Here is a 24,253-nt window from a genome sequence, read left to right as displayed (position 1 = left end):
TTATTCATTCGCTCTGCCAAGCGTGACGTGCGCCGCCCGGCGAGATGGAGTTGAGGGCATCGCTTTCACCGGGTCGCTCGCGGGCGTCCCGCGGCACCCGGTTACCGAAACCGGTCCCGAAGCGACGCGGTTCGGCAAGGGGGCGCCGCGCGCCGCCCTCCCAAAACCGCAACCCCCCCCTCCTATCGCCTCCCCCCGCGGTCCCCAAGCTCAAACTCGTTTCGCCGCCCGTCGTTCATCCGCCGCCCGTCCGTCAGCCGCGGACGCCCCCGGGGTGATGTGGCTGCCTGCCGGTTTAATTACGAGCAGAGCGTCACACGACGGTGAGATATAAATCGATGGCCATGTTATAATGCGCGTCACGCGCACCGTGCCACGCGGCGTGCCACGCGTGCCGACCCTACCGACTCCTGCGGGACGCCGCCGCGGAGTCTTCGGCCCTTTTGCCGCACCACAAAAACATTCGACGCAATTTTTGCTTTGATCGGCGCGCGGTGAAATGGATTACGAGCACCACAACGCGGAGAAGCCGATAACGGTTGTGCTATGGATAGACTCGCCCCTCCCACACCTCCCCGGCCATAAAAATGTAGAATTTCTACCGCCAGCTCCAGGGCTGTAAACGGGAAACGAGCATCACCTCGACCGGCGTCCTGGCCCGGCGGCAGAGACGGCCTGGCGGGGGCCGCGGGGGGGCGGCGGGGGGGCCGCGGCGGGGGCGGCGGGGCGGACGCGCGAGCCGTACCTTTCAGCTTCTTGCTGGACTCCCCGCGACTCGGCGAGCCGGGGCTCTCGCAGCCGCTGCTGCTGCCGGCGAGGAGCGGCGCGGCGAAGGGCGGCACCCGCTCGTCCGTGGAGGAGCAGGACGACGACGAGGAGGAGGCGAAGGAGGGGCAGCTCGTCGCGCCCCCCCCGCCGCCCGCCCCGCCGCCCCCCCCGCCCCCCCCCCGCCGGCAGGTCGTCGCCCTCGTCGTCGTCGTCGGCCGGGCGCTTCGGGGGGCGCTCGCGCTTGCAGCGGGAGCCGGCGCCCCCCCGTCCCCGGCCCCCCCGGCCGCCGCGTGTCCCGCTCGTGCCTGCAAACGGAGCGGGGGGGGGGGGTTATGAAGTGCGACGGGTGTGGCCGTGCAGCCCACACTATGGACCGTGCAGTAAAACCACTGCGGTCAGCCGACCTCCACGAACTCTCTCTGCCGAAGCAGACATTTGCATCGAGCACCTGAACAGATTGCCGCCGTACCCAACAGCAGAACTTGCCACCGATGTCATCTGTGGCAGGGAATCGCGGTGGTTCGCGCACTACTGCTACTGCTACTATTATTATTAAAACCATAGCCAGCGGCCGCTCTGTTCTGCCGACAGGAACCCGGGCTGCGGTGAATGATCTCGTTGTTGTTGAGCAGCAGAGGCTCCCCACCCCCACGCCTGCCGCCCTCCTCCTCCTCGGGGCCCGCATCGTCATCTCTCACGACCTTCCCGTCTCGGTAGAGAACTCACGACACACCGCGTGTCGCACGCGAGGACTGTGGTGGACGTGGAAACCGCGGCACGGCACGGCCCGCAGGGACGGGAGCCGCCCTGCGCGCCGAGATCCGGGACGTGTGGCGAGAAGCCTGTGTGTGCTGGCACCCTCGCAACCAACGGGATATTGCAGCACGATTCACATCTTGAGACTCAATGAGATTCACATCTTGAGACTCAATGGATAACCTTGCGACTCAATAAGATTCACATCTTGCGACTCAATGGTTCACATCTTGAGATTCGATAATTCCGCTATTTAGTGTTTTCTCTCTGGAGAATGTTGTTTAGTTTTGTTGTTTTAATAGAATGTCATTGTAATCCACTGCAAATCAATGTTTGGTCGCACCCCAAGACAGAGCAAAACAGCAGCGGCGCAGTGGTCAGCGCACCGCACGATGCAGCCGGCATCCTACCATTTATTCCTGGCCACAGCTAACATCAGTGGTGAGCAATATCTCAACCAGGCCGAACCTAGGCCTCTCCCTACCTTCAGCAACATGCACCGACCAACGTGAAGTAAGATTAAGCAACCCCCATTGGCCGATGCATGGGGTGGATAATTATTTTTGATGACGATTAAAATGTGGGACCCCCACCAATCCGGCCAGCACCGCCGAGCGGTGGGAAGCAAGGCGTCGTGACCACGGCCTGCCAAACGCCGACACGGCAGCGGCAGCCCGTGGCGGAACCGGCGTCGAAGCCTCCGCATGCGGCACCCGCCGCCCTCCCTTCACCCCACATTAACCCTTCGCGAGCGCTCTCCCCCTCCTCCTCCGCCGCCATCCCCTCCATCGCCCCCTCCAGCCACCGCACGAAAGGCCTCGCGTGGAATCAAACGGCCTTGGCTCCGGTACCGGCGCTCGCCCCGCGCCCCGCAGCTCGGCAGGATCGAGCGGCGGCGCCGTCCCTCGCCGGCGGACGGCGGCGGTCGCCCGGGGGCGACCGGCGTGACCGTCGAGGCTCGGCCCGGCGGGCGACGCGGCCTTCGATCGGGGTTCGCGCGGGGAACGGCAAACGCGCGCACGCGGACAAATCGCTGGGACGCGACGAGCGTCGCGCGGGTCTAATCGCTTCACCGATGCCCGCGGATCCGCCGCGCTCACGCCGAACGGCATCGATTTTTTATTTTACTCTGTCGATGGCGAAGATGAAAATGTAACACTCAAATCAGCGCGGCATCGATCGCCATCGACTGCCTGCTGGGACTCACGAGGCGGAGGGGGAGGGTTCTGTAAACTCCCACTTGGCCGTGTTTGCCGTCACGAGCGCGTGACACCACGGCGTGCTGCCCTCCAATCTCCCGCTTTATTTATATATTAAAATAATTGCCATTGTCGTTGAGTAATTGCGTAATTGGGGGTTTGACGGCATCTCCTCGGCGGTGACGGAATTACGCGAGACGGCAGCCATCACTCCGCGACAGTCGCGTGGCTCTCGTGCGTCGGCGTTTCTGTGGCTTCGTGTATCGGGGTTTGGGAGAATTGCGTGTGTAAAGAACGATTCTTTTGAGGATTCTGTATATTACGATCTTTTAGTTGATGTCCTTTGAGATTTTAAGATCTTGTCAAAATACGTTAAAGCCAGCAGAGCCAGCGTTGGAAATTCCACATTCCTACGGTGGCGGTGAATCTCTCCGAAGAACCACCACTGTTGACGTCCCTGGCGAGCGGCGAGACGATGCGCCGAGCCAAGCCCCAACAAGGGTTTGAACTCGTCACCTGCCCACTGTGTGCCGCTCGCTCCCCCGCTGAGCCACGCGGCCCGAGGGTAGGGGGGTAGAGTCTGCGTAGGGGGTGTCCGCAGGGTCGCATGCACCCAGGGCCGAGTATTCTGTATACGAGGGACCGGAGGCCTCCGTATAAACGGCCTTGAGGCCTGCGTACGGTAGGCTGCTGCAGCGGGGGGTGGAGGGGGTCCGCACGACCGTCCGGTTCCCTGTGGGCACGACCGCCAGGGCGGCCACGGACGCCCGACTCCACGGGCCCCGCGCCGTCCGGTGCGGCGCGTCGCCGCCCCCCCAGCATCTGCTTCGCGACGGGGGGGTTCTGCGCGTCTGCCAGCGGTCTCGTCCGCGCGCGCCGCGTGCGAGCTCGCACCGCGCCAGCCGGACGGGCGACTCGCGCGCCGCCGCTCGCCCAACGCTCGGCGTCCGTTGCTCAAGAAGTTCACGGCTTCTTGTAATGGCGGTGGGGGAGGGCGCAGCAGTGTCGTGTGTGTGCAGGAGGCGGTGTGAGCGTGTGGGGGTTGTGGTGGTGGTGGTGGTGGTGAGCGTGTGGGGGTTGTGGTGGTGGTGGTGAGCGTGTGGGGTGGTGGTGGTGGTGGTGGTGAGCGTGTGGGGGTTGTGGTGGTGGTGGTGGTGGTGAGCGTGTGGGGGTTGTGGTGGTGGTGGTGAGCGTGTGGGGGTGGTGGTGGTGGTGGTGAGCGTGTGGGGTGGTGGTGGGGGGCAAGACAAACAGGGCCGAGTCAGTCTCCCGTGCGGGTGACAGCTCGGGGTTTAATTGGAGGGCCCAGGCGTGCTGGCCCACGAGCGCAAACCCCCACGCAAGCGCACACGCCGCTTCTCTCGCCGAAATCAATTAAAGGAGACCGCTAATGAGCAGCGCCGCGGAGTTTGGCCGATTTCCGGTATTTTTCTGCCGCTGGCGAGAGGGCGGTTTAAGTGACAGATCACGGGGAGAGGGTTCACTCACCACCCTCACCTGCCTCTCTCCACAGCGCCACTCCCCCACCCTCACCGCCCTCTCTCTACAGCGCCACTCCCAACCCTCTGGACTGGTTCGTGTTTGCGACCGTAGCTCCACGTTCGCGCTCGCTCCTGAGCCGAACTCTGCAGCCGTTGTGCGTCGCCACTCCCCAAAGCCGTTCCCTGTTGGCCACTCCTCGTCACCATCGCCGTGCTGTCGGCAACATCCACTTTACATCCGCGCCCACTCGTCCGCATGGCGAACACCCTCTGGTGTCGCTGTGAAGCTCACCGCGCACGCTCATCCGGACATCTGTGAAAATGAGCTTCATAGCTCATCGGACTCCTCCAGTATGATGGCGAAACATCTTCTGGTGCCTCACTCCCCTCCGTCGCTCTCTTCGTGTGAACTCCGCGTCGTTGTTGTTCCCGTCTTGTCGGTGTCTTTTTAAAATCTCACGAGAAATATTTTAATTTTAGCCTGGGGTTGTAAGCGATGACTGCTGCTTCAATCTGCCCCGAGTCACACAGAGGCAGCATTGAGGGCACCCATCCCACAACTGAGATATTTCACTTCTGTGAGGACATTTAGTAAATAGCTCCGCAAACTTTGTTCCGACAGCTGGTCCCGCTTCTTTGATGATGGTCGCAGTTATTCCATATGGCCCAGAAGCGTTGCCACGTTCTTACTGCAAAGGGCGGTGTTTACTTTTTTGACGTGTGACATCTGTAACTTCCTGCGCTTCATCGGAAAAACGGTACGATTCCTGGAATGTGTTAATGTTTTGCTAAATATATATAGTCGGGAGAAAGTGATACGGTCGTGGGCCATTGGCTTGTGAATTCCTTTAATCACGATGCCTATGACTGACTGCCTCTATAAAATAAATATGTCGGCTATTTTTGCATCTCGATGGGCGGTCACATCTCGACGCTACGTAAACACAACCGGCCGCGAATTGTACACGGCGTGCTCGTCCGCGGCGTTACGCGACTCGTCCTTCGCTCACACGGGCCGCACGTTTCGCGCCCAACGGACGAGCGCCGATTTATTTTCTTTCCGTTCGTTTCGACGCGGAAACCTTCGTGGGCCGCGCTCGAGATCTCCGTGCCACGCCGGGCACGGCGTGTCAGGACAGCCCGCGAGGAGAGCCGTCCCCCCGCTCCCCCGCAACCCCCCCACCGCTCCTACGTCACGACAAACAAATGGAAAACAATAACCGGCATCCACGTCGACGCTCGACCAGGTCCACCGCACGCCCACGCGGCGGCGGCGTGGAGCGTCTAATTTTACCTTCCCAAGGTCGGCGCGGAGCGCGGTTGATGACACTCGTTTTAACGGTGCCTAGGGGACCTCAAACAACAAGGGGAACAATGTTTCGGCTGCGCCGGGGTCGCGTTTCACTTTAAGCGTTTTTTAGCGCCGCCCCTAACAAACCTGATATTCCGCCTCCACGAGGAGGGGGGGGGGGTGGGAACGTGCGGAGTCTCGATTCCAGGTGGTCGGGATTTTCTACCGCGGTGCCGGCCAAGTCGGAGAGCGAAGCCGGGACAGCGCCGTGCGCTCCGTGCTGCGCTCGGGGTCCAATCGACGGGGACCCGGCACGGGGCGCTCAACATCGAGACGGCCAACCCGAGCACCCGGGACAGAATCGAAGTCACTCGGCGGGGATGACGCAGGGCGACACAGCCCCCTACCGCCAGACTACACTCGTCCGCGAAACGCATCGGCGCCTTCCTTCGTTTTAGCGTCGTGTGACGTGAATACCAAAACGTATTTCCGGAGGTGCCCAGCACAGGGATGGAGTTCAACAGTAGCAGCCTAACCGGAATTCGTCGGTGACCACCATAGAAGCAATCCAAATTTACTCCACCCATTATTGTTGCTGTTGTTGTTGTTATAACCACAGAGACAGCAATCCCCCAGATGCAAGGCCTCCGCCTTCTCCCCCCGATATCAATGCACTTTGACAGCAGTCAATCATCTGTTGAGAAGCAAGCAAGAGGATGATTAGAAATCAGTGGGGTGTCTAAAATGCACAAGAACATTCTAGGCGGAAGGCAAAAAATAAAAAATCCCATGAACAAACGAAGAGCAAAGTGCAGCGACGACCCTCACTGCCGTGGTCTAGGCTCCAGTCTCTCTCTGTCTGTGGGGAAGGAAGGCTGCTGCTGCTGCTGCTGTCGTTGCTGCCCATACGTCGCCTCCTGCCACTTCTCCTCGTCGGGTCCCAGCGTTGCCGGCGAACGTGCCGGCTTGTTTTGTTGACCGTGCTTGTGCACCGCTGCCAACGCAGCAGCAGCAGCAGCAGCAACGCGGGCTGCCACTCCCACCAAACTCCGCCTCCGTTTTTCTCTCAGGCGACCCCCGTAGGCGACCCCCGTGCGCGACCCCGGCGGACACGCGACGCCCGCACGAGGAAAGGGGGTGGGGGGGAGGCGGAGCCAAGCGAAGGGTCGGAGGTCGGGAGGTGCGGGGGCGGGGATGCGGTGACGCTCACCTGCCATCGGGAGCTGCTCACGAGGGGCTGACGAAGACGAAGGCCATCTCGGGGCGTGCGCCCTCAGCCCTCGGACATTCCTGCGGGAGACAAGGCGCCCACGCGGCCACCGAGCGTCACAGAGCGCGGCCGCTCCGCTCGCGCCCCTCCGCGACTCGCCGTGCCCCCCCACCCCCCGCCCCCGCACGCCGCCCCCGCACGCCGCCCCCCCGCCCGGGGGACGCGGACGCCGCGCCGCCGCATCTCGGCGACGGAGGTCGCTCGAGCGACGCGGTCGGCTCGGGGGCGGTGGCGTCGCCACGCGGGTCGCCGCGCGGGCTGGCGTCGAGCGCGGCGGCGCTGGCCGCACGGCTCGCGGAGTTTGTTCTTTAAATAGCAAAGTGAATCAAAAACAAGGCGGCCGCTCGCCAGCCCCGCAGCGGCAACCAGAGAGAGAGAGAGAGCACCGGCGAGTGTCAATCTTTATTTAGCCCTCAGGGGTCATTAGGTCGCACGGCGAGTCCCGGCACTCGTTACTCCGGGGCACGTGGGAGGTTGTGACAACGTTTAAAATAACACGATGCCAACGCTGCTGCTGCTGTGGATTTAAGCTTGTCTGTGTGTGTGTCTTGTGTCTGTGTGTCTTGAGCATCTCTCTATCTGTGCGAGTGTGTGCTTCTGTGTGTGTGTCAATTCGTACCGTCTTTGTTTTGCGCGCGGCTGTGTTTGCGTGCGTCCGTCTGTGTGCGTTGTGCATCTCGCCGTGTGCGTGCGCATGTCTGTGTGTGTTTTACGATCCGATTGAGAACGTCTTTATTGAGTGCGATTTGTTCTCACTTCTACGAATGCCTTCGTCGGCCGGCATACCAAACCGTGACGGCTTGAGAGGGGTTGGGAGGGGTGAAGGACTCTTAGAAAGGGGTGCGTGTGTGCGTGTGTGCGTGTGCGCATGTGTGCGTGTGGCAGCGTGCGCGTCGATCGGTCTGAACTATATTCTCCGCATTACTCAACCCACAGTGGGCTGCTCATCCGTGCGGTTCAGCCTGCGGGATGGCTAATTACGACGAAGATCTGGCACCCAAACATCATTAGCCGTCAGCCGACTTTTTCCACGGAAAGCGCAGCTCATGAAAGCTGCAAGTGTCACTCGATAGTCCGCTCCCTCTCCCTCGCTCTCTCTTTCGTGAGCGGGCAGGCGGGCCGGCCAGGCCGCGGACCGTACAGACTCGCTGGCTCCGACACGGGGGGGGGGGGGGGGGGGGCTACGCACGCCATCGCGGTCCCGCGCGCCCCGTCGTCCATTTCACGCCTCGGCCCGGCTCTGCGTCACTGGAACGCGCCGTAGCGAGCGATCGGCGGCGACCGCGAAGACTCCAGAAATCATAAAGAGATGTCAACGTGAGACACGGGAGTGGGGTCGCGGGGGAGAGGAGTGGGGGCTCGCAAAGCGGCCGTTTTTAGATGACAGGATTAGACAGGAATTTTAAATGGATCATTTTATTTTTATTGAAGGCCGTTATCTGCCACAATGGTAATGATGATTTTATCTCTCGCTGAAATTGGTCTTGGTTTTTTGCGGACTTGGGAGTCATTTCAAGTGCATTAAACATTAAACACATTTAGAGTTGAGAGGGGGGAAGAATGCGTCTCGTGGTTCCAATTTGAGACGCATTTTTGTGTTGTTAACCCGTTCGCGCGTCGGGCACCACGCACCAGCGGGCGCACGCGTTCCCAAAAAATATATATTTCTAAACCGGATAAAAATTCTAATCACCGTTACGCGGGATTTCTCATCCCTAACTCGCTTTTATCTTGAGAAGCGCTTACGGTGCCGGCCGACAGCCATCAGATGAAATGTGTGACATTCTCATCTCGTTTTTTTTTACGCAAAATAAAAAATAAAAAAACAGAGCGCGAGGCGCCCCTCCACGATAAACCAATCAGCTCAGGAGCTTAACGAGATAAATGTGAGCGGTGCGGGTTTTTTCTTGCGCCCGTGTCACCTTCACAGCGCCCGGAGTGACATGGAAAGGGGGGGGGGGAGCGTGGGGGGGGGGGGGCAGCCATCTGAGCGACGCCTGGGACGCACGCAAGGGAGAGAAGCCACGGGACACGCGGCCACATCACACACGGCTCGCAATCCCCACCGTCACCCGGTCCGTCTCCTCGCCTGGGAATCATCACAGCGAGAGGGTGGAGGGGGCGGCTGCTGCTGCTGCGAGGAGGAGGGGGGTGGGGAGAGAGACGCGGCTGGACTGATGGGGCGTCTTTCATCCCACTTCCCGACGGCCAGCAGCTGCCACAACGGGTTAGTCTCGTGTCGACGCAAGCGCTGGGCGGAATTGCGGCGGTGAAAATAATAATAGTAATAATAAAAAGGACAAAAATTACTGAAGAAGAGAAGGGAGAGCATAACGCCAGAGGAGGATAGGGGGCTTCAAAACAGCATCCTGCCAGTGCGCGCACTCACGCACGCACTCACTCACTCACTCACGCGCTCACGCACGTGCGCCACGTGGATCGGAGCCCGCGCGCCGTCACACGCGGTTCTAATTTCTGTCGGCGGGGGGAACGGGGCCCGCGCGCCATGGGAAGCGCCGCCGACTAAAATTTATGGGGCTCGGTGGCCGCTCCGCTTGTTCGGCCATCACTCTCACCGCTTGTTCTGTACGAGTTGCGCCCCGTCCCAATTTACGGCGCTCCGCCGCCGGCACGCGGGTGGCTCGGCGCTGCCACGCATCGATCCGTCTCCGCCAATCGCGGAGACTGCTCGCGCCCGCGCGGGCACCGCACATTCCAACATCTGCCGCGATAACGCTCGGGACTTCATCACCGTCGTCGTCGTCGTCGGCCGCGATCAATCGACCTCCGGACGGAGGCCTCCCCCCACGAGCCGCCGCGGCCGCCCGCGATGCCGCGACGGAACGAGCCGCTCGGCGCCTGCGCTCCGACTCCGGCCCGAGCCCTTCTCGGACGTCGAGCGCCGCGCATTTACTCCGGCGCAAACGCAGCGGCCGATCGTCTCCACCGAATACCCCGAGACGGTCGTGGAAACTCCGCATTCTCACGGCAAGGGCCAGCCCACCAGAGAGCCCGGCCGCACGGGCGCCTCCGACAACCTATTTGTGCACGGCGGTCGCCTATCCGAGCATTGTCCAGCTTCAACCCTGCTTAGCTTCCGAGATTTGACAAGATTGGGCGCCTTCCGCGAGATACGGCCATAATCAGTGGCGCACCAAGGCCTCCGCATGTCGTGTCGGCCACCGGGGCTGTCCGACCGCACGACGTTGGACAGTGCGGACAGTGCGGACAGTGCGGACAGTGCGGGGGCCGGGAGGAAGCAGAGAGAGGCGGTTAGGTCCTAAGGCTGCTCGGCGCGTGAACGTGGCGTGCGCACGCACGCATACACATGGCGTGCACGCGCATGCGTGCGCATACACGTGGCGTGTGCACGCACGTGTGAACGTGGCGTGCGTGCGCGCGCGTGAACGTGTCGTGCGCACGCGTGAACGTGAGCTGGCGTGCAGCTGGCACGGGCAAAGCCTAGGGCCGACACGTCGATTGCGGCGAGGGTTGGCGTGCATCTCCCGCGACCCCCAACGCGCGAGCGGAAAAACTTAAAACCCCCTCCTCTCGGATCGCACCAGCACCGCGAGGCCCAGGCCTCCGCATCTACAGAGCAGAGTCGAGGGGAAACGGGGGCCACGGACGGAGTGGCGTGGGGGCGGAGGGGACAGGAGACGGGAACGCGGAGGAAAGGGAACGGGGAGGAGGGCAGAACGCGGCGTTTAAAGCCGCGGCACCAGAGTGACGTTACAGCGACGGACGCTCCCGTCAATGGCCCCCGACCCCGCAGAATTTCAAACGTATAATCGGCCGCAAGCGACGCGCGTGATTTGCCGCTAATAGCAGAGGCGTTGTCTTTATGCTCCGCCTGTCAACACAGTCACCGGCTTCAGGAACAGGAGGCCGCATCCAAGCGCGTGGCAGCACGTGAACGAGCGAGTGGGCGGGCCCCAAGGGCAAGGCATTATCTCAACCCGGTGCAGCCGCCGCACGCTTGCGCATCCCCAAACCGCTACCGCCACCACTCACGCTCCACCCGATCCCGCTCCACGAGCAGCCACGCCGCACTGCTCTTGCCAAATCCGGGTGAGCAAACCGGGCCTCCCGAAGGCCGTGTTGTCCATAAACAGTGGCAACAGCTGCCCTGCCGGCGCGCACGTCCCAGCACGCAGCTGTCGTGCTGCTGGCCACACCGTACCCACACCTGCGCCGCTCTGGTGTACACAACAAGCAAGCCCGCGCTGCTCACTCGACCCCGCCGTGACCTCGCCGGCAGACAGGACGCGCAACGACACGAGATCACCCCACTCCCGAGGCCTCCGTAGGAGGCGGTGGCCGGCACCCGATCGGTGGCACGGGCGATGGCCGTCGCTCCCGCCGCCGGCGCCCAACTCGGGGCGTCGTCGTCGCCACTGTGCTCGCACGCTGCCCCCCGCCGCTTTTAACATCTCGAGCGATAGTCCCCTTCGTTCGCACTGCTCCGCATTGCGAGCTAAGGGGACTTAATTTCACTTGAGCAATTGAATGCAACTGGCCCCTGACCTTTACATCGCGAGAGCTCCGCAGCGGAACACGTCCTCTCGACAAACAAAACGAGAATTAAACGATCGTCGCTTTCGTTGCCGGACGTCGCCTCGGTCGAGACGCCCCCCCGCTCGGCGGACGCCACGCGCCAACGCCTGTAGAAATTCACCGCGAGTGCGAACTCAAGATTGGCATCGTCACCGTCACCGTCACGTCACGTCACCGTCACGTCACGCTAAAACCTCCCCGGGGCCGATCGCGGGAGATTAAAGCGTCGCATCGACTCGGGTGTCTGAACGGGTCGCGGTGCGAGACGCAGCAGGCGGCAGGGCGTGCCACGCCCCCGGAGTGCCGCTAACAACGCCGTTCACGCCGCGACGCCGGGGTGCGTACACCGCGACGGGGCAGACACAAACAACAAGATCACCGACACCCCCCGAAGGGGGTAGGGAGAAGCCTCGTTAATGTTTGCTTTGTGTGTGCCAAGTTTAAAAACTGCTTCCGAGCAATCGGCAGATCTTAAGTGTTTGTGTCGCAAAACTCTCAGACGATTGTGCAAGCGCACAGACAGATCAATAACAATCCACGACCCTTGCCACTTGATCTGCGGCGAGAGCGGATATTGATCGCGCAGCGCAATCGCACGGGGTCCGCCCAAACGAGCGACGCGCACAGCGCGACACACACACACACACACCCCCGCCAATTACTACACATCACTACCACACACACACACATCCACCAATTACCACACACCAAAGATCCCCAGTCTAGCCGTAACAGACTGTTGGGGCAAGTGCTGTTAGCGAGCACCTACGAAGGCCAGCAGGGCACAAGAGGGGGTGGGTGGCCAACACCACGTCCGGCCGCCTTTGTCTCCCCAGTGGCGATGTTTACACACCGTACCAGGTACTCATTTGAGGCTGAGCCGACCTCGGGGAGGCCCAGGACCGGTTCAAGTAATCGTCACTGGAGTTGGTCGTGAGCAAGAATCGAACCCGTGTCGCCGGATTCGTAGCGCTAACCGCTACACCATCGCTCCCCACCATTCGCCGCTAAGTGTCGGTGACGTCATTACAGCATATGTGCCAGGCTAGGTGCACTCTAAGGCAAAATAAAGTGTCGAAGGCCCGCTGGCAGGTCACGGGACAGACCTGGGTGTCATGGCTGTGAGATGACTGGCAGATGCAGCACCTGTGCTTACGACTGTGCCACCTCGATGCGTTATAACCGCCCCGCGCTCCACACATTGTTGTGCGAGTCGCTCCTCTGCCCTCCGCTGTTGTTGGAAAACGACTGCCTCCATCTGCCCAGTGGCGTGCTTCACGAGCCTCCTGCATCGAGGCCGATCTCGACACCGCTGGAACCGGCCATCGGCAAATCCACTCCGCTCCACATTCTCCTGTATCACATCAGTGCCATCTCTTCTCTAGCCCATGCCATACCCATTTAACCACCTCAATCTGGCCAAACAGAAGCTGCTTGGGCATGCGGTGTCTGGGCATGCGGGCTACACAGCTCGGCCAATATAGCCTCGCCTACAGGAGTTCACTGATGGGATCGACTCCAGATCTTTCAAGGATCTGTGAACACCTCACACAATCCAGCCTGGTTAAACCCAGGATGGATTGTAGGCAGCTAAGATGAATGTTTCAAACTGGTGCAGACGTTCCTTCAGAGGGGTCAAGCAGAGAAAAGGTAAGGTACGACTGGTCGAGAAGACGTAGAACTTATTATGGGGTGACAGGCCAGGTAGCTTCCACACAGCGGTATCCAGCCGATGAAAAGAAAAGGCAGCTCAACTGATGTGGAGTGAGACCTCTTCTGCCAAACCGGAACTAGTCATAAGCAAACTGCCGAGGTATGGGAACTTCTATCACCTCTGCCCCATCACTCATGTTTGATGACACACAATACCCATGCAGGTGTTTTGTTTTTGTGGGGATGATGGCAGGGCCCAACCTCTTCGTGGCACGTTCCAGACTCAGCAGCAGAGTCTCTAACTCCTTCTCAGCAGGAATTACCAAATCATCAGCATACGTAACATGGTTGACCAATAGGTAGGCATCCCTTGACCAAGGCACTGATCAGCTTCCCACTGTATCTGTACCAGATGGAAATTCGTTCGGTACATCCATAGAAAGATTCTCAAACTACGTGGTCAAAAAGTATGTTAAACAATGTAGGAGCCAGATGACATCCTTGTCACACCTCAAGGTGAACAGGGAATGGCTCTGACTCTCAGCCACACAGTTTTACCCACGCCGGCCCACCATCATGAAGGTATTTAACGATGGTGAGCAGAGGGCCAGGGACTCTGAAAATAAAACCAATATCCCTCAGCCCTGGCCTATTGATGGTATCAGAGGCCTTGACTGACTATTACAATAAGGCTTACCATTACAATATAATACAAAGATCCCCTGTATAACCTTAGCAGTGTTGGGACAAGTGTTGTTTAGCGAGCACCTATGAAGGCCGGCACGGCACACGAAGGGGTGGGTGGCCAGCGCCTCGCCCGGCCGCTTTTGTCTCCCTGGTACTCATTTGAGGCTAAGTCGACCTAGGGGAGGCCCAAGCCGGTTCAGATAACCGTCGCTGGTGTTGGTGGCCGTGAGCAAAAATTTAACTCGGGTCACCGGGTTCTCTCCGGCGCCCAGACGCACGGCAACACAAGCACGATGGACATGAAGGGGCAAGCGCCCGTGCCTTATATTTATATATAATCCAAATATATAAATATATAATTACGCTGATAACTCCTACACCGCATTTCTCGGAATGTCCTCCAGGGATTCTGGAAACACTTATACACGTGGAGACATTAAAGCCAGGATTTAACAGCAGGGGTTTCAGTTTAACATGTAGGCTTTCGTGACCAGTATTATTCATAATAAAGGTTTTGGGTTAGATCGCATAATTTTTCCTTTTATAACTATCCGTGAGGTGAGGGAGGGGACTGGAACATGCCAGCGCCCAGTCAATCTGCACAGGCTGTTGTTGCTGCTGCTGCTGCTGCTGGTGGTGGCTGTGGTAGTTGTGGCGCTCGTGACGGTGGTGGTGGTTGTGGTAGTGGTGGTGCAGGTGGTGACTGGTGGTGATGCCGATGGTTGTGGTGGCGGTAGTGCGAGTGGTTCCAGTGGAGCTGATGGTGGTGATGGAAGCGATAATGGCAATGATGATGGCATTTATAATGCTGGTCCTGTTGATGATGATCATGGTGGTTGCGGTATTGCAGGTGTACTTGATGATGATAGCAATTGTGGTGATGGTGATAGCTGGAGTGATGATAGGGTGACGATGATCGCTACTGTGGTGGCTGTGGTGGAGACACGGTCCCAGTGTTTGAGTCAGGCCGACCCGTAGCACCGCTCCGTCAGTCCTCTCAGACCTGGTGGCCCACCAGGTCAGCGGGCCGGAGGGCCGCATCAAGCACGTCGCCCCGGGAGAGGTCCGCTCACGTCCCCGAGCGAGACATCAGGTCATGACCCCACAATGAGGTCAGATTGTGAACCAAACCCTCATTCAACACTATCACTGGGCAGTTTATCGAGCCAGTGGTGAGAATTCCACATTCCTATGGCTGGGACCATGTACTGAATTCACTGCACATGATAGCATCTCAAGAGAACAAGTCTTTTCTTTCCGGTATGGAAGGAGTGGGAGTTTATTAAATTAATTCTCCGTTTGTGAAGCGGTGGCACTCGGTATTCGATGACGATGCCAGATTTGTGTTTGGCTTTTGCTTTGCGCTTCCACACAGCTGCCGACGCAGCGCCAGAAATGTCGCTTCACAAACCCCGCGCGGGGACGACCCATTGTCACACGAGAGGAAGCCGCCACTTAGAAATGCGCCGTTTTTTTATTTGATTGTTTTGCAAAAAAATATGACCCATTTTTCCACAAAACGGTGTTTCGCATCGAATCGCAGGAAAAGACGTGGCCTGTAACCAAGACAGCGGCCACGGGGGGCGCGTCGGCTGCAGGGCCCGCGGCGACGCAGCGACAACGGCATTTGCTCTCCCGTTCATTTGCCCGCTCGCTCGTCCGTTTATTTGCTCACCCTTTCATTTACTTGCCCATTCATTTGCGAGCCCAACCATTCATTTCTTCGCTCACGCTCCCCTAAATCTCCTTGCTCACCCTCCTGTAGCCTTGCACGCTCACCTACTCGGCTGCTTGCGCGCTCGTCCGCTCCTTTCCTCGCTCCCTCTCCGCTTTATTTTCTCGCTCGCTCATCCAATCAGTTGCACGCTCATGTGTGCGTACGTGTGTGTGCAATTGCGTGTATGTGCATGTGTGTGCGTGTGCATGTGCGTGTGTGCACAGCCGTCGGTCACACAGGGTGGCTTTGTACAAGGAACCGCTTGAAAATCAACGCGTGTCATAGCTAATAAACCCATTAAAAGTCAAGGCCCGGGCCTCATTAGGTCTCGTTTCACATCAGCCACTTTCGCAAAATGCGGCCATTATGAGTGGCACGTTTTTGGGTTTTGACGAAACTCCGAAGGCGCGGCGAGGGAGCGAGGGAGCGAGGGAGCGAGGGAGCGGCACCACGGCTCTCTGGAGGGGCGCAGAGCCGCCCAGCAGCGTGCTGATAGAAACAGATGAATACAACCTTCGGAGCGCTCGCGGTAACAAACCCCAACAGCGGCTCGTAAACCCCGACGCAAATAACGCGGCGCGGCTGGGAAAGCCGCTCGGCCTCCACATTCTAAACACAAAACCATCTTTCATTAGCGGCAACGGCGGCGGGGAAATCGGAATGCGAAGGTGTTTTCTCGCAGGCACACAAACTCATCACAGGGAGGTCGTGGGGTCAACCGCGAATGTAAATTTGTAGCAGTTAGGATAGAACGGGTCGCTTACTCACGCGATTAAAACTCCGACAATTACACCACAATAACACCCCGCACACGCCTCGACCAGCACCGCCGCCCCCCGCCAACGTCGCGAGCTCGCGTCCCAACCCCCGCGCCTCCACAGTCACCCGCACCCCTCTCCCCCCCGGGACTCGCAAGCCACGGCCGCCCCCCGCCTCCCGCCCCCCACTTTATTTCTTGCGTCGCGATGAGCCCCCCCCCCCGCCCCCCCTACGCGGTGACGGACGAGCAGGACGACCACCCACGCCCTCCTTCCTTCCACGGGATTTCCACGCACGATCCCTGGCAAGGGACCGCGCGTGCGAGCCAACGGTTTCGCGGTGGCAACGGTTGGCGGGTCGCGGAAGGATCCGCGAAGCTTTGGAAGCCAACGGCCAGCGAGGTGCGGACCCGCGGGGGGTCGCGGGGGGTCACCGGGCTGTCCGGAGACGCACGATGCTCGGCGATGGAATTGGCCGAATGTCTCAAACGTAGCAGGGCCCCTCCGGACCGCGAGCCTCGGCGAGACTCTCGTGGATAAACAGATTTACTGGACGGCACTTTGTCGATCCACCGCTGGACGAAGGCCTCCCCACAGCACGTTGCTGGTTGTATGACTACACGTAGGTCTACGATTCCACCACGCCAACCGCACGTGTTGGAAGCGGAGAGCGCACTCGCACTTTACCCCGGCACCCAACACAAGATCAACAACGCTGCTGCGTGGACAGAGGGAGTGGGCGGGGGGGAATTTAATAAACTCGCCCCCCCATTGTTCCAACCGCCGCGCAGGGAGACGGAATCGAACCGGCGACCTCCGCACTGCAAGTCCCGCACGGTGCCGACCGTTACACCCAACCGGCCAGTTTGTCTGCGATTAAACGGCCTTCGGCAAGCACGACTTTGCGAAGTTTCCAAGATCGGAGAGAAAGCTCTCATGGGGACGACGCCGCACGGCTCGATTTCCTCAACTGCCGTCGAGAGTTTTGTTTTCAATGGCGGAGGCGCCGCGCGCTCCGCTACCCACGCTCCCCTCACCGCGCTCCCCTCACCACGCTCCGCTCACCGCGCTCCCCTCACCGCGCTCCCCTCACCGCGCTCCCCTCACCGCGCTCCCCTCACCGCGCTCCGCTCACCGCGCTCCGCTCACCGCGCTCCGCTCACCGCGCTCCGCTCACCGCGCTCCCCTCACCGCGCTCCCCTCACCGCGCTCCCCTCACCGCGCTCCGCTCACCGCGCTCCCCTCACCGCGCTCCGCTCACCGCGCTCCCCTCACCGCGCTCCCCTCACCGCGCTCCCCTCACCGCGCTCCCCTCACCGCTCCCCCCTCCCCTCCCCGCTCCCCCCTCCCCTCCCCGCTCCCCGCGCTCCCCTCCCTCCCCTCCCCACTCACCGCGCTCCCCTCCCCTCCCTCCCCTCCCCGCTCTCCGCTCCCCTCCCTCCCCTCCACGCGCTCCCCTCCCCTCCCTCCCCGCTCCCCGCGCTCCGCTCCCCGCGCTCCGCTCCCTTCGTTTGTTTTCACTGTGCGCGTTTCTTTGCACTGCTGGCGGTGTTTGTGGTGAGTGTCACTGAGGACCCTGAAGAGTGGCAGCTGAACCGGAGCTGGGAGTTCGGGAGGGAGAGAGAGGAGAGAGAAGGAGAGCGAGGGAGAAAGAACGAGGAAGAGAGGGAGAGAGTGGGAGGGAGAAGAGAGAGTGGGACAGACAGGATGAAGGAGAGAGTGGGGAAGCTAGGGAGAGCGGGAGAGAGGAAGGGACGTCGGAGAGAGTGGGAGAGACAAAGCGGGGGATAGTGTGGGAGAGTGAGCGAAAGAGTGGAAGAGAGGGATAGCGCAGGGCTCACGTGGCAGGGCCTGCTGTGCTGGACGTACGCATTCACACACATACACGTGGCACGAACACAAAGACAAACATCCCCCAATATAGCCTTAACAGACTGTTGGGGCAAGTCCAGTTAGTGAGCACCTATAAAGGCCGGCACGGCATACGAGGAGGTGGGTGGCCAACACCACGCCCTAGAGGGAGTTCGAGTCGACCTAGGGGAGGGCCCAAGACCGATTCTGATAATCGTCACTGGTGTTGGCTGTGAGCGGGAATCAAAATCGGATCGCCGGGTACGCAGCGCAGCACGCACGCTCACACGCGGACTCACACACGTACAAGCACGCACGCTCACAGGCGTACGCTCACACGCACGTATAAGCACGCTCACAGGCACGCTCACACGCACGCTCACACGCACGTACAAGCACGCACACTCACACGCGCACGTACAAGCACGCACGCTCACAGGCACGCTCACACGCACGTACAAGCACGCGCACTCACACGCGCACGTACAAGCACGCACACTCACACGCGCACTCAAAGACCGCGTGATTGGTTTTGACGGCACGAGCCACCACACCGGCAACAGCTCCCCACGCAATCACCTAGGTAGAAAACACACACACACAGAGACAAAGATCCCCGGATAGCCTGAACAGACTGTTGGGGCAGGTCCTGTTAGCGAGCAGTAGCTATGAAGGCCGGCACGGCACACGAGAAGGTGCTGCCGATGTTCTAAACACACCGCGCGCCAGGGACTCATTTTGAGGCTGAGTCGACCTCGGGAAGGTTCAGGACCGGTTCAGATATTCACCACTGCTACTGGGCCCGAGTGGGTATCGAACTCGGTTTGCCGGGGTTCGTAGCGCAACGCGCGAACCGCTACCCTAGTGTTCCCCGCACACACTCGCGCTCACGCACGACCGTGTAACGTACACCCTATCAATCACCTAACGACAATCCGAATTGTTGACCCGCACCTGTGGAGTCTCGAGGCTGTGTGCGGAGGGTCCCCGCTGGGAAGGATGCGCCGGCCATCGTACCGCCGCCGCCGCTGAAAGTTGTTTGCGAGCGTGCGATGGGCCCGCGGAACAGCGAGCACGCTTGGCTCAATGCAGATGAAATAACTTTGTGAGCCAGTGAGAAAAACCCTGCCCACGTTGAACCCAGATGATGCGCGAATGTGTGTCAGTGTGCGCATTGCACAATTTAATTTTGTCGTCTTTGAAGACTGAGAATGAAGATATAGCGTGGAGATACAGCCGGTCATCTCAGTCGGTTAACCCGTAGCACCTGGGTCTGTCTCGCGACCTCCCGCCGGCAGCAAGCCTTCGGCACTTCACGTGGCGGCCTGGCACAATGTGTGCGCGTGTGTATTAGGAGCAACGTGAAGTCGTTATCGCATCGCGCTATGAACTCGGCGATCCGAGTTCGATTCCCGCTCACGGCTAATATCAGTGGTGAGTATTTTCTGAATCGGTCCTGGGCCTCACCAGGCCGGTAAGCAGTTCCCCGTCCTACAGAGGGACTTTCCTACAGCACTTGCCCAAACAATTTAGGCAGGCTAAATGGCGATCTTTGTCTGTGTATTTATGTGTGTGTATCTATATGTGTCTGTGTGTGTGTCTTGCATTTTATATCGTGGGAAGTGGTAGTGTAGCGGTTAGCGCACTGCGCTATGAACCCGGCGACCCGGGTTCGATTCCCGCTCATTGACAAGACCGGTGACGATTATCTTAACCGGTCCTGGGCCTCCCCTAGGTCGACTCGGCCTCAAATGAGTACCTGGTGTGCGGTGTGTGAACATCGCCACTGGAGAGACAAAGGCGGTCGGGCGTGGTGCCGGCCACCCACCCCCTCGTGTACCGTTCCGCCTTCATAGGTGCTCGCTTACAACACTTGCCGCTACAGTCTGTTACGGCTATAGGGGGATTTTTGTCTTTTTTGTGTGCGCATGTGTATGCGCGCATGGATGTGTGTGCGCACGTGTATGTGTGCACGCGTGTATGTGTGTGCACGCGTGTATGTGTGTGCACGCGTGTAGGTGTGTGTGCGCGGGTGTGTGTGTAAACGCCGCTCTGTCCGCGATCGCTCGAAGAGACGGATTTACGAGTCGCACCGCTGGCGCTGTGCTTGATTCACTACCTCGCCCGCAGCGCGCCCGGCCTGCCGCTCCCATACACGCCTGTACTCTGTACAATTCGTGCTATAAACACAAAAATTACATATTGTATACAACGTGTGAGCTGTTTACACTGGAGTGTAGAAATTATATGCATATACAAAAGAATAAATCCTGAAAGTCGCGATGTGCAAACGCTGGATTTTGCTAACATTTGTGGCGCCGCGTTCACTTATTAATTTCTTTCATTTCGAGCTCCTCGGAGGCTCCGTAACGACACCGGACACCGCGACGGCCGCTCGGGGTTACCGCTTCCCACGACGTGGCGCTCACAAAACCCCCGTCGCCTCCCTCTCCCCCCTCGCTCTCTCCCTCCCTCTCTCTCCTCCATCTTTGTCCGCTCTGACCTCCGGCCTTCGTCTCCCTCTCCGCCGCTCCGTTTCCTCGTCTCACGCCCCATCCACTAACCGACCAAAACGTTACGAAGCTGCGGGCGGACGGGCGGGGCGGCGGCGCGGGACCATGACCCCTGCACCTGGTGACCTCTGCCCCCCCGCCGGCCGCCCCCCTCCACACCAAACTGGCTCATTTGCCCGGGCAAGCACATTTCTGTCAAATCTGGTTGTAACCGGCGGCTGCGGCAACGGTGGCTGCCACAGTGGGACAGATGACAGGACGGACAGATGACGGACGGACGGGCAGATTGACCGACAGGTAGAAAGAATGACGTGCAGAGAGACGACAGATGGAGAGACAGCGAGATGAGCCGAGGTTGAGAGGGAAAGACTGACAGACTGATGGAGAGATGAACGGAGGGTGAGACGGATGGACGGACGGACCGAGATTAAGAGGGACGGACAAACGGACGCAGCACAGAAGAGCATCAGCGACGTCCCGTTGGAAAAACAGCCGCGACCAACGACAGACTGCGTCGCTCCCTCCGACGATCAGACGACGAGACAGACCAATTTAAAAAAACCCAGGAGGGAAACGTTAAACCAAACGAGATTGGCGTAAGATGCATGAAAATGCAGCCGCAATGAAAAGGTCAATATTACATTTAAATGCAAAATCAACAGCTGGTATATAAAAAAAACCTTCAGAGCTCATCATGAATATTCCGATTTTGTACGACTGTGTCGCCTCCATATGAACGGCGGCGATGTGAATCGCGCCGCCTCTCTGACATTCACGAGCCGCGAGCCGCCCAGCAGTCCGTGCCGGCGAGAGCGCCATTTGTCAGCGGGAATTCCATTTCTGTCGGGGGCACAAGGCCTCTGCATCCCCGTGGCCGGCGATGGCAGCAGCTAAACCGGTCCACGCCTGTCAGCCTCAACGGCGAGCCACGTGGGAAGGCGGGGAAGGGGCCACAGAATGGGACGGGGAGGGCGGGGGCGCTCGGAGCGCAGCACGTCAGCCTCCTCGGAGACGCAACCGCGAGGAAAACAATTCCTCCGTGCTTCAGCGACACGCGCCCATCGGGGGGCTTCGTTCGCGATGCAAGCCGCGGCGATAACGGTCTCGAACGTAACAACTCAAAAACAAACAGGGGCGGGGGCAGGTGGGTGAGGGGAGGGGGGCGGTGGCGGCGGCAGAGAATCCCGCGAGTTTCGGCCAGGAGTGGAAAAATTCCTCGAGGTACAAAGGTGCCGTCTTGCCCACGCTACAAAGGGCCCGAGGCACCTGCGCAAACAGCGCGGCACTGGAGCGCTCGCTGCCTCCTACTACGGCGAATCCAAACACGGCGCCACTCACACGGCCGCCACGCGCACACGGGAGTGGTGCGCCCGGAGAGAGAAAAAAAACTTCTAAAGAAAAAAAAGAATAAAAAAAATCACTACATTTGTGAAATGTAAAATGTCACGCGTTAAAATTGGAGGTTACGATTTGGTTTCTTGATTTTCTTTTTACCCACGAAGTCACGTAATCGTTTTTTCGTGGAAATTCAACTCATTCGTCAAGAGCTGACACGCGACCGCAAAAAACACTCCATGTTTTTTTAAATAATAAAATTAAATAATATTATAATACAAAAACCCGGGCTCCGGTTTGTGTGTGCGGCTGCAGCACAAATCGTAGCAGCAGCAGCAGCTCTGGGATTGTTTCGTATCCTCGCGGCCTCTGGTCAGTGCCCAGACCGAGAACAAAACAAAATTAGGCACGAAACGTAAAACCAGACGAGATGTCAGGATGGGGGCCCTCTCTCCCCCTCTCTCCCCCGCTCCCCCCCTCCCCCCCTCACACCCGCTCGCCCTCTCGCCCGCAAGAGAAACAAACGCGGGCGAGCGGCGAGGCGCGGGGTGGCTCACAGCGAGGGTTTGTAAAAGACGTGTTAAACACTTCCTGTCCTTACAACTTGACTTTTTTTTCTCTCTCTCTCTCTGCGTTGGCGCGAGCGAGGAGAAGGAGCCGAAGATCGTATAAATCTCCGCACGAACCCGTCACGCGCTCAGCTGTTTCGAGTTGAACTTCGCAGTTTGGGTGTCGGCACCAGCAGCGTTGCGGCCCGGCACCAATCAGCCGCCAATTTACGAGTTCACCGGCCGAGCGGCACTTCATTGCGTCGAGGTGTCTCCACCACCCGTCCCCCCGCCGTCTCTCTCCGAGCGCACTTGGCCGCGAGTGAAAACGCCGCCGTGAAAAGGAGCGCCGCTGTAGGACGTGACCGACGGAAAGCGCCGAGTTCCGAGGGTGATGAAATCACTTTGCAAGAGACGGCAGCGCCTGGAGGGGCCTAGAAAATTCCCACAATCCACCGCTGGATCAAGCCCCTCCCCACGCCGTGTCCGCTATCGGGGTCGTTTGGCCGTACTTCCCCACGCTGGTCAGAGTGGGACGTCTTGATGTCTCCGGCCTTGGCTGCTCACGGCGAGCAGATGAGCGCACTGCTGCGTGGCCAATCGGCGACGGGAGTTCGGTTCCCGGCCACGGCCAACATCGGTAGCGGACAAAATCCGAACCGGTCCTGGGTGCCCCCTTCACCAGACCCAACCTGCACCGACCTAACCTGGTGAAGTACGGTCAAAAAACGTCCATGACCGACACGGAGTGGAGAGGCCCTAATCTCGCAGTGCAGGTCCGAAGAGCACGAAGTGCCCTTTACTTGAAATTATAATAAAATCCATTGGACGAGAGACCGACCCGGTGCGGGGAGGCCTTCATCCAGCAGTGGAGTGCCTGCCCAGGCGTGCCCAGGCCCAGACAACGGAGGGCGCTGAACTCCACGTGACACGCAGCTCGCGTCGACGGCGTGACGCAGCAGCAGCAGCATGGGGATGTTGTGTCTGGTGGAACGGCGAGACGCCGTTACGACACCTCCACAGCGGACAGCCCCTCCCACACCACACGATGCCCCCTCCCCCCGGCGGCCCCCGACCCCCCGCAGGAGTCCACGACAGCTCGGAAACGTCCAGCTGTGTAAGGAACTCTCCGCGGCGCTACAATAATAACAGAGTTACACACACACGCGGGCGGGCGGGCACACGAACCTAGCCACGCAACGACCGCCGCCCCCCGTCCCCCCGCCCGGCCAGCATGTACAGGCTGTCAGGGCAAGTGTTGTTGTTAGCGAGCGCCTATTTTTGGAAGGGTGGCACGGTACACGAGGGGGTGGTTGGGTGGTCGGCACCGCGCTTGCCCAGCCGCCATTGTCTCCAAAGTGCTCGTGCGCAGTGCACTAATGGCTCACGCGTACACACACAAGTACCCACAGGTACACACCGACACACACACAAGTACCCACAGGTACACACACAAGTACCCACAGGTACACACCGACACACACACAAGTACCCACAGGTACACACCGACACACACACAAGTACCCACAGGTACACACCGACACACACACAAGTACCCACAGGTACACACCGACACACACACAAGTACCCACAGGTACACACACAAGTACCCACAGGTACACACCGACACACACACAAGTACCCACAGGTACACACCGACACACACACAAGTACCCACAGGTACACACCGACACACACACAAGTACCCACAGGTACACACCGACACACACACAAGTACCCACAGGTACACACACAAGTACCCACAGGTACACACCGACACACACACAAGTACCCACAGGTACACACCGACACACACACAAGTACCCACAGGTACACACACAAGTACCCACAGGTACACACCGACACACA

General features: G+C 59.5%; 1 protein-coding gene across 1 annotated transcript in view; it reads right to left on the bottom strand.

Moving 5' to 3' along the window:
- LOC144724722 (thyroid hormone receptor beta-like) overlaps window positions 1–22,460 on the bottom strand; it is a 44,890-nt gene extending 22,430 nt beyond the window's left edge. The window contains 4 exon segments of the mRNA XM_078604062.1: window positions 746–947; window positions 949–1,073; window positions 6,706–6,785; window positions 22,438–22,460. Of these exon segments, the coding sequence (XP_078460188.1) occupies window positions 746–947; window positions 949–1,073; window positions 6,706–6,712 (334 nt within the window). The 5' untranslated portion in view covers window positions 6,713–6,785; window positions 22,438–22,460.
- Between the last annotated feature and the right edge of the window lie 1,793 nt (window positions 22,461–24,253).

This window comes from Lampetra planeri, chromosome 21 (genome assembly GCF_965212315.1).
Source record: "Lampetra planeri chromosome 21, kcLamPlan1.2.h2, whole genome shotgun sequence".
Lineage (NCBI taxonomy): Eukaryota > Metazoa > Chordata > Hyperoartia > Petromyzontiformes > Petromyzontidae > Lampetra > Lampetra planeri.
The sequence above is the reverse complement of the archived record's forward strand: the minus strand, read 5'-3'. Positions and strand labels throughout refer to the sequence as shown.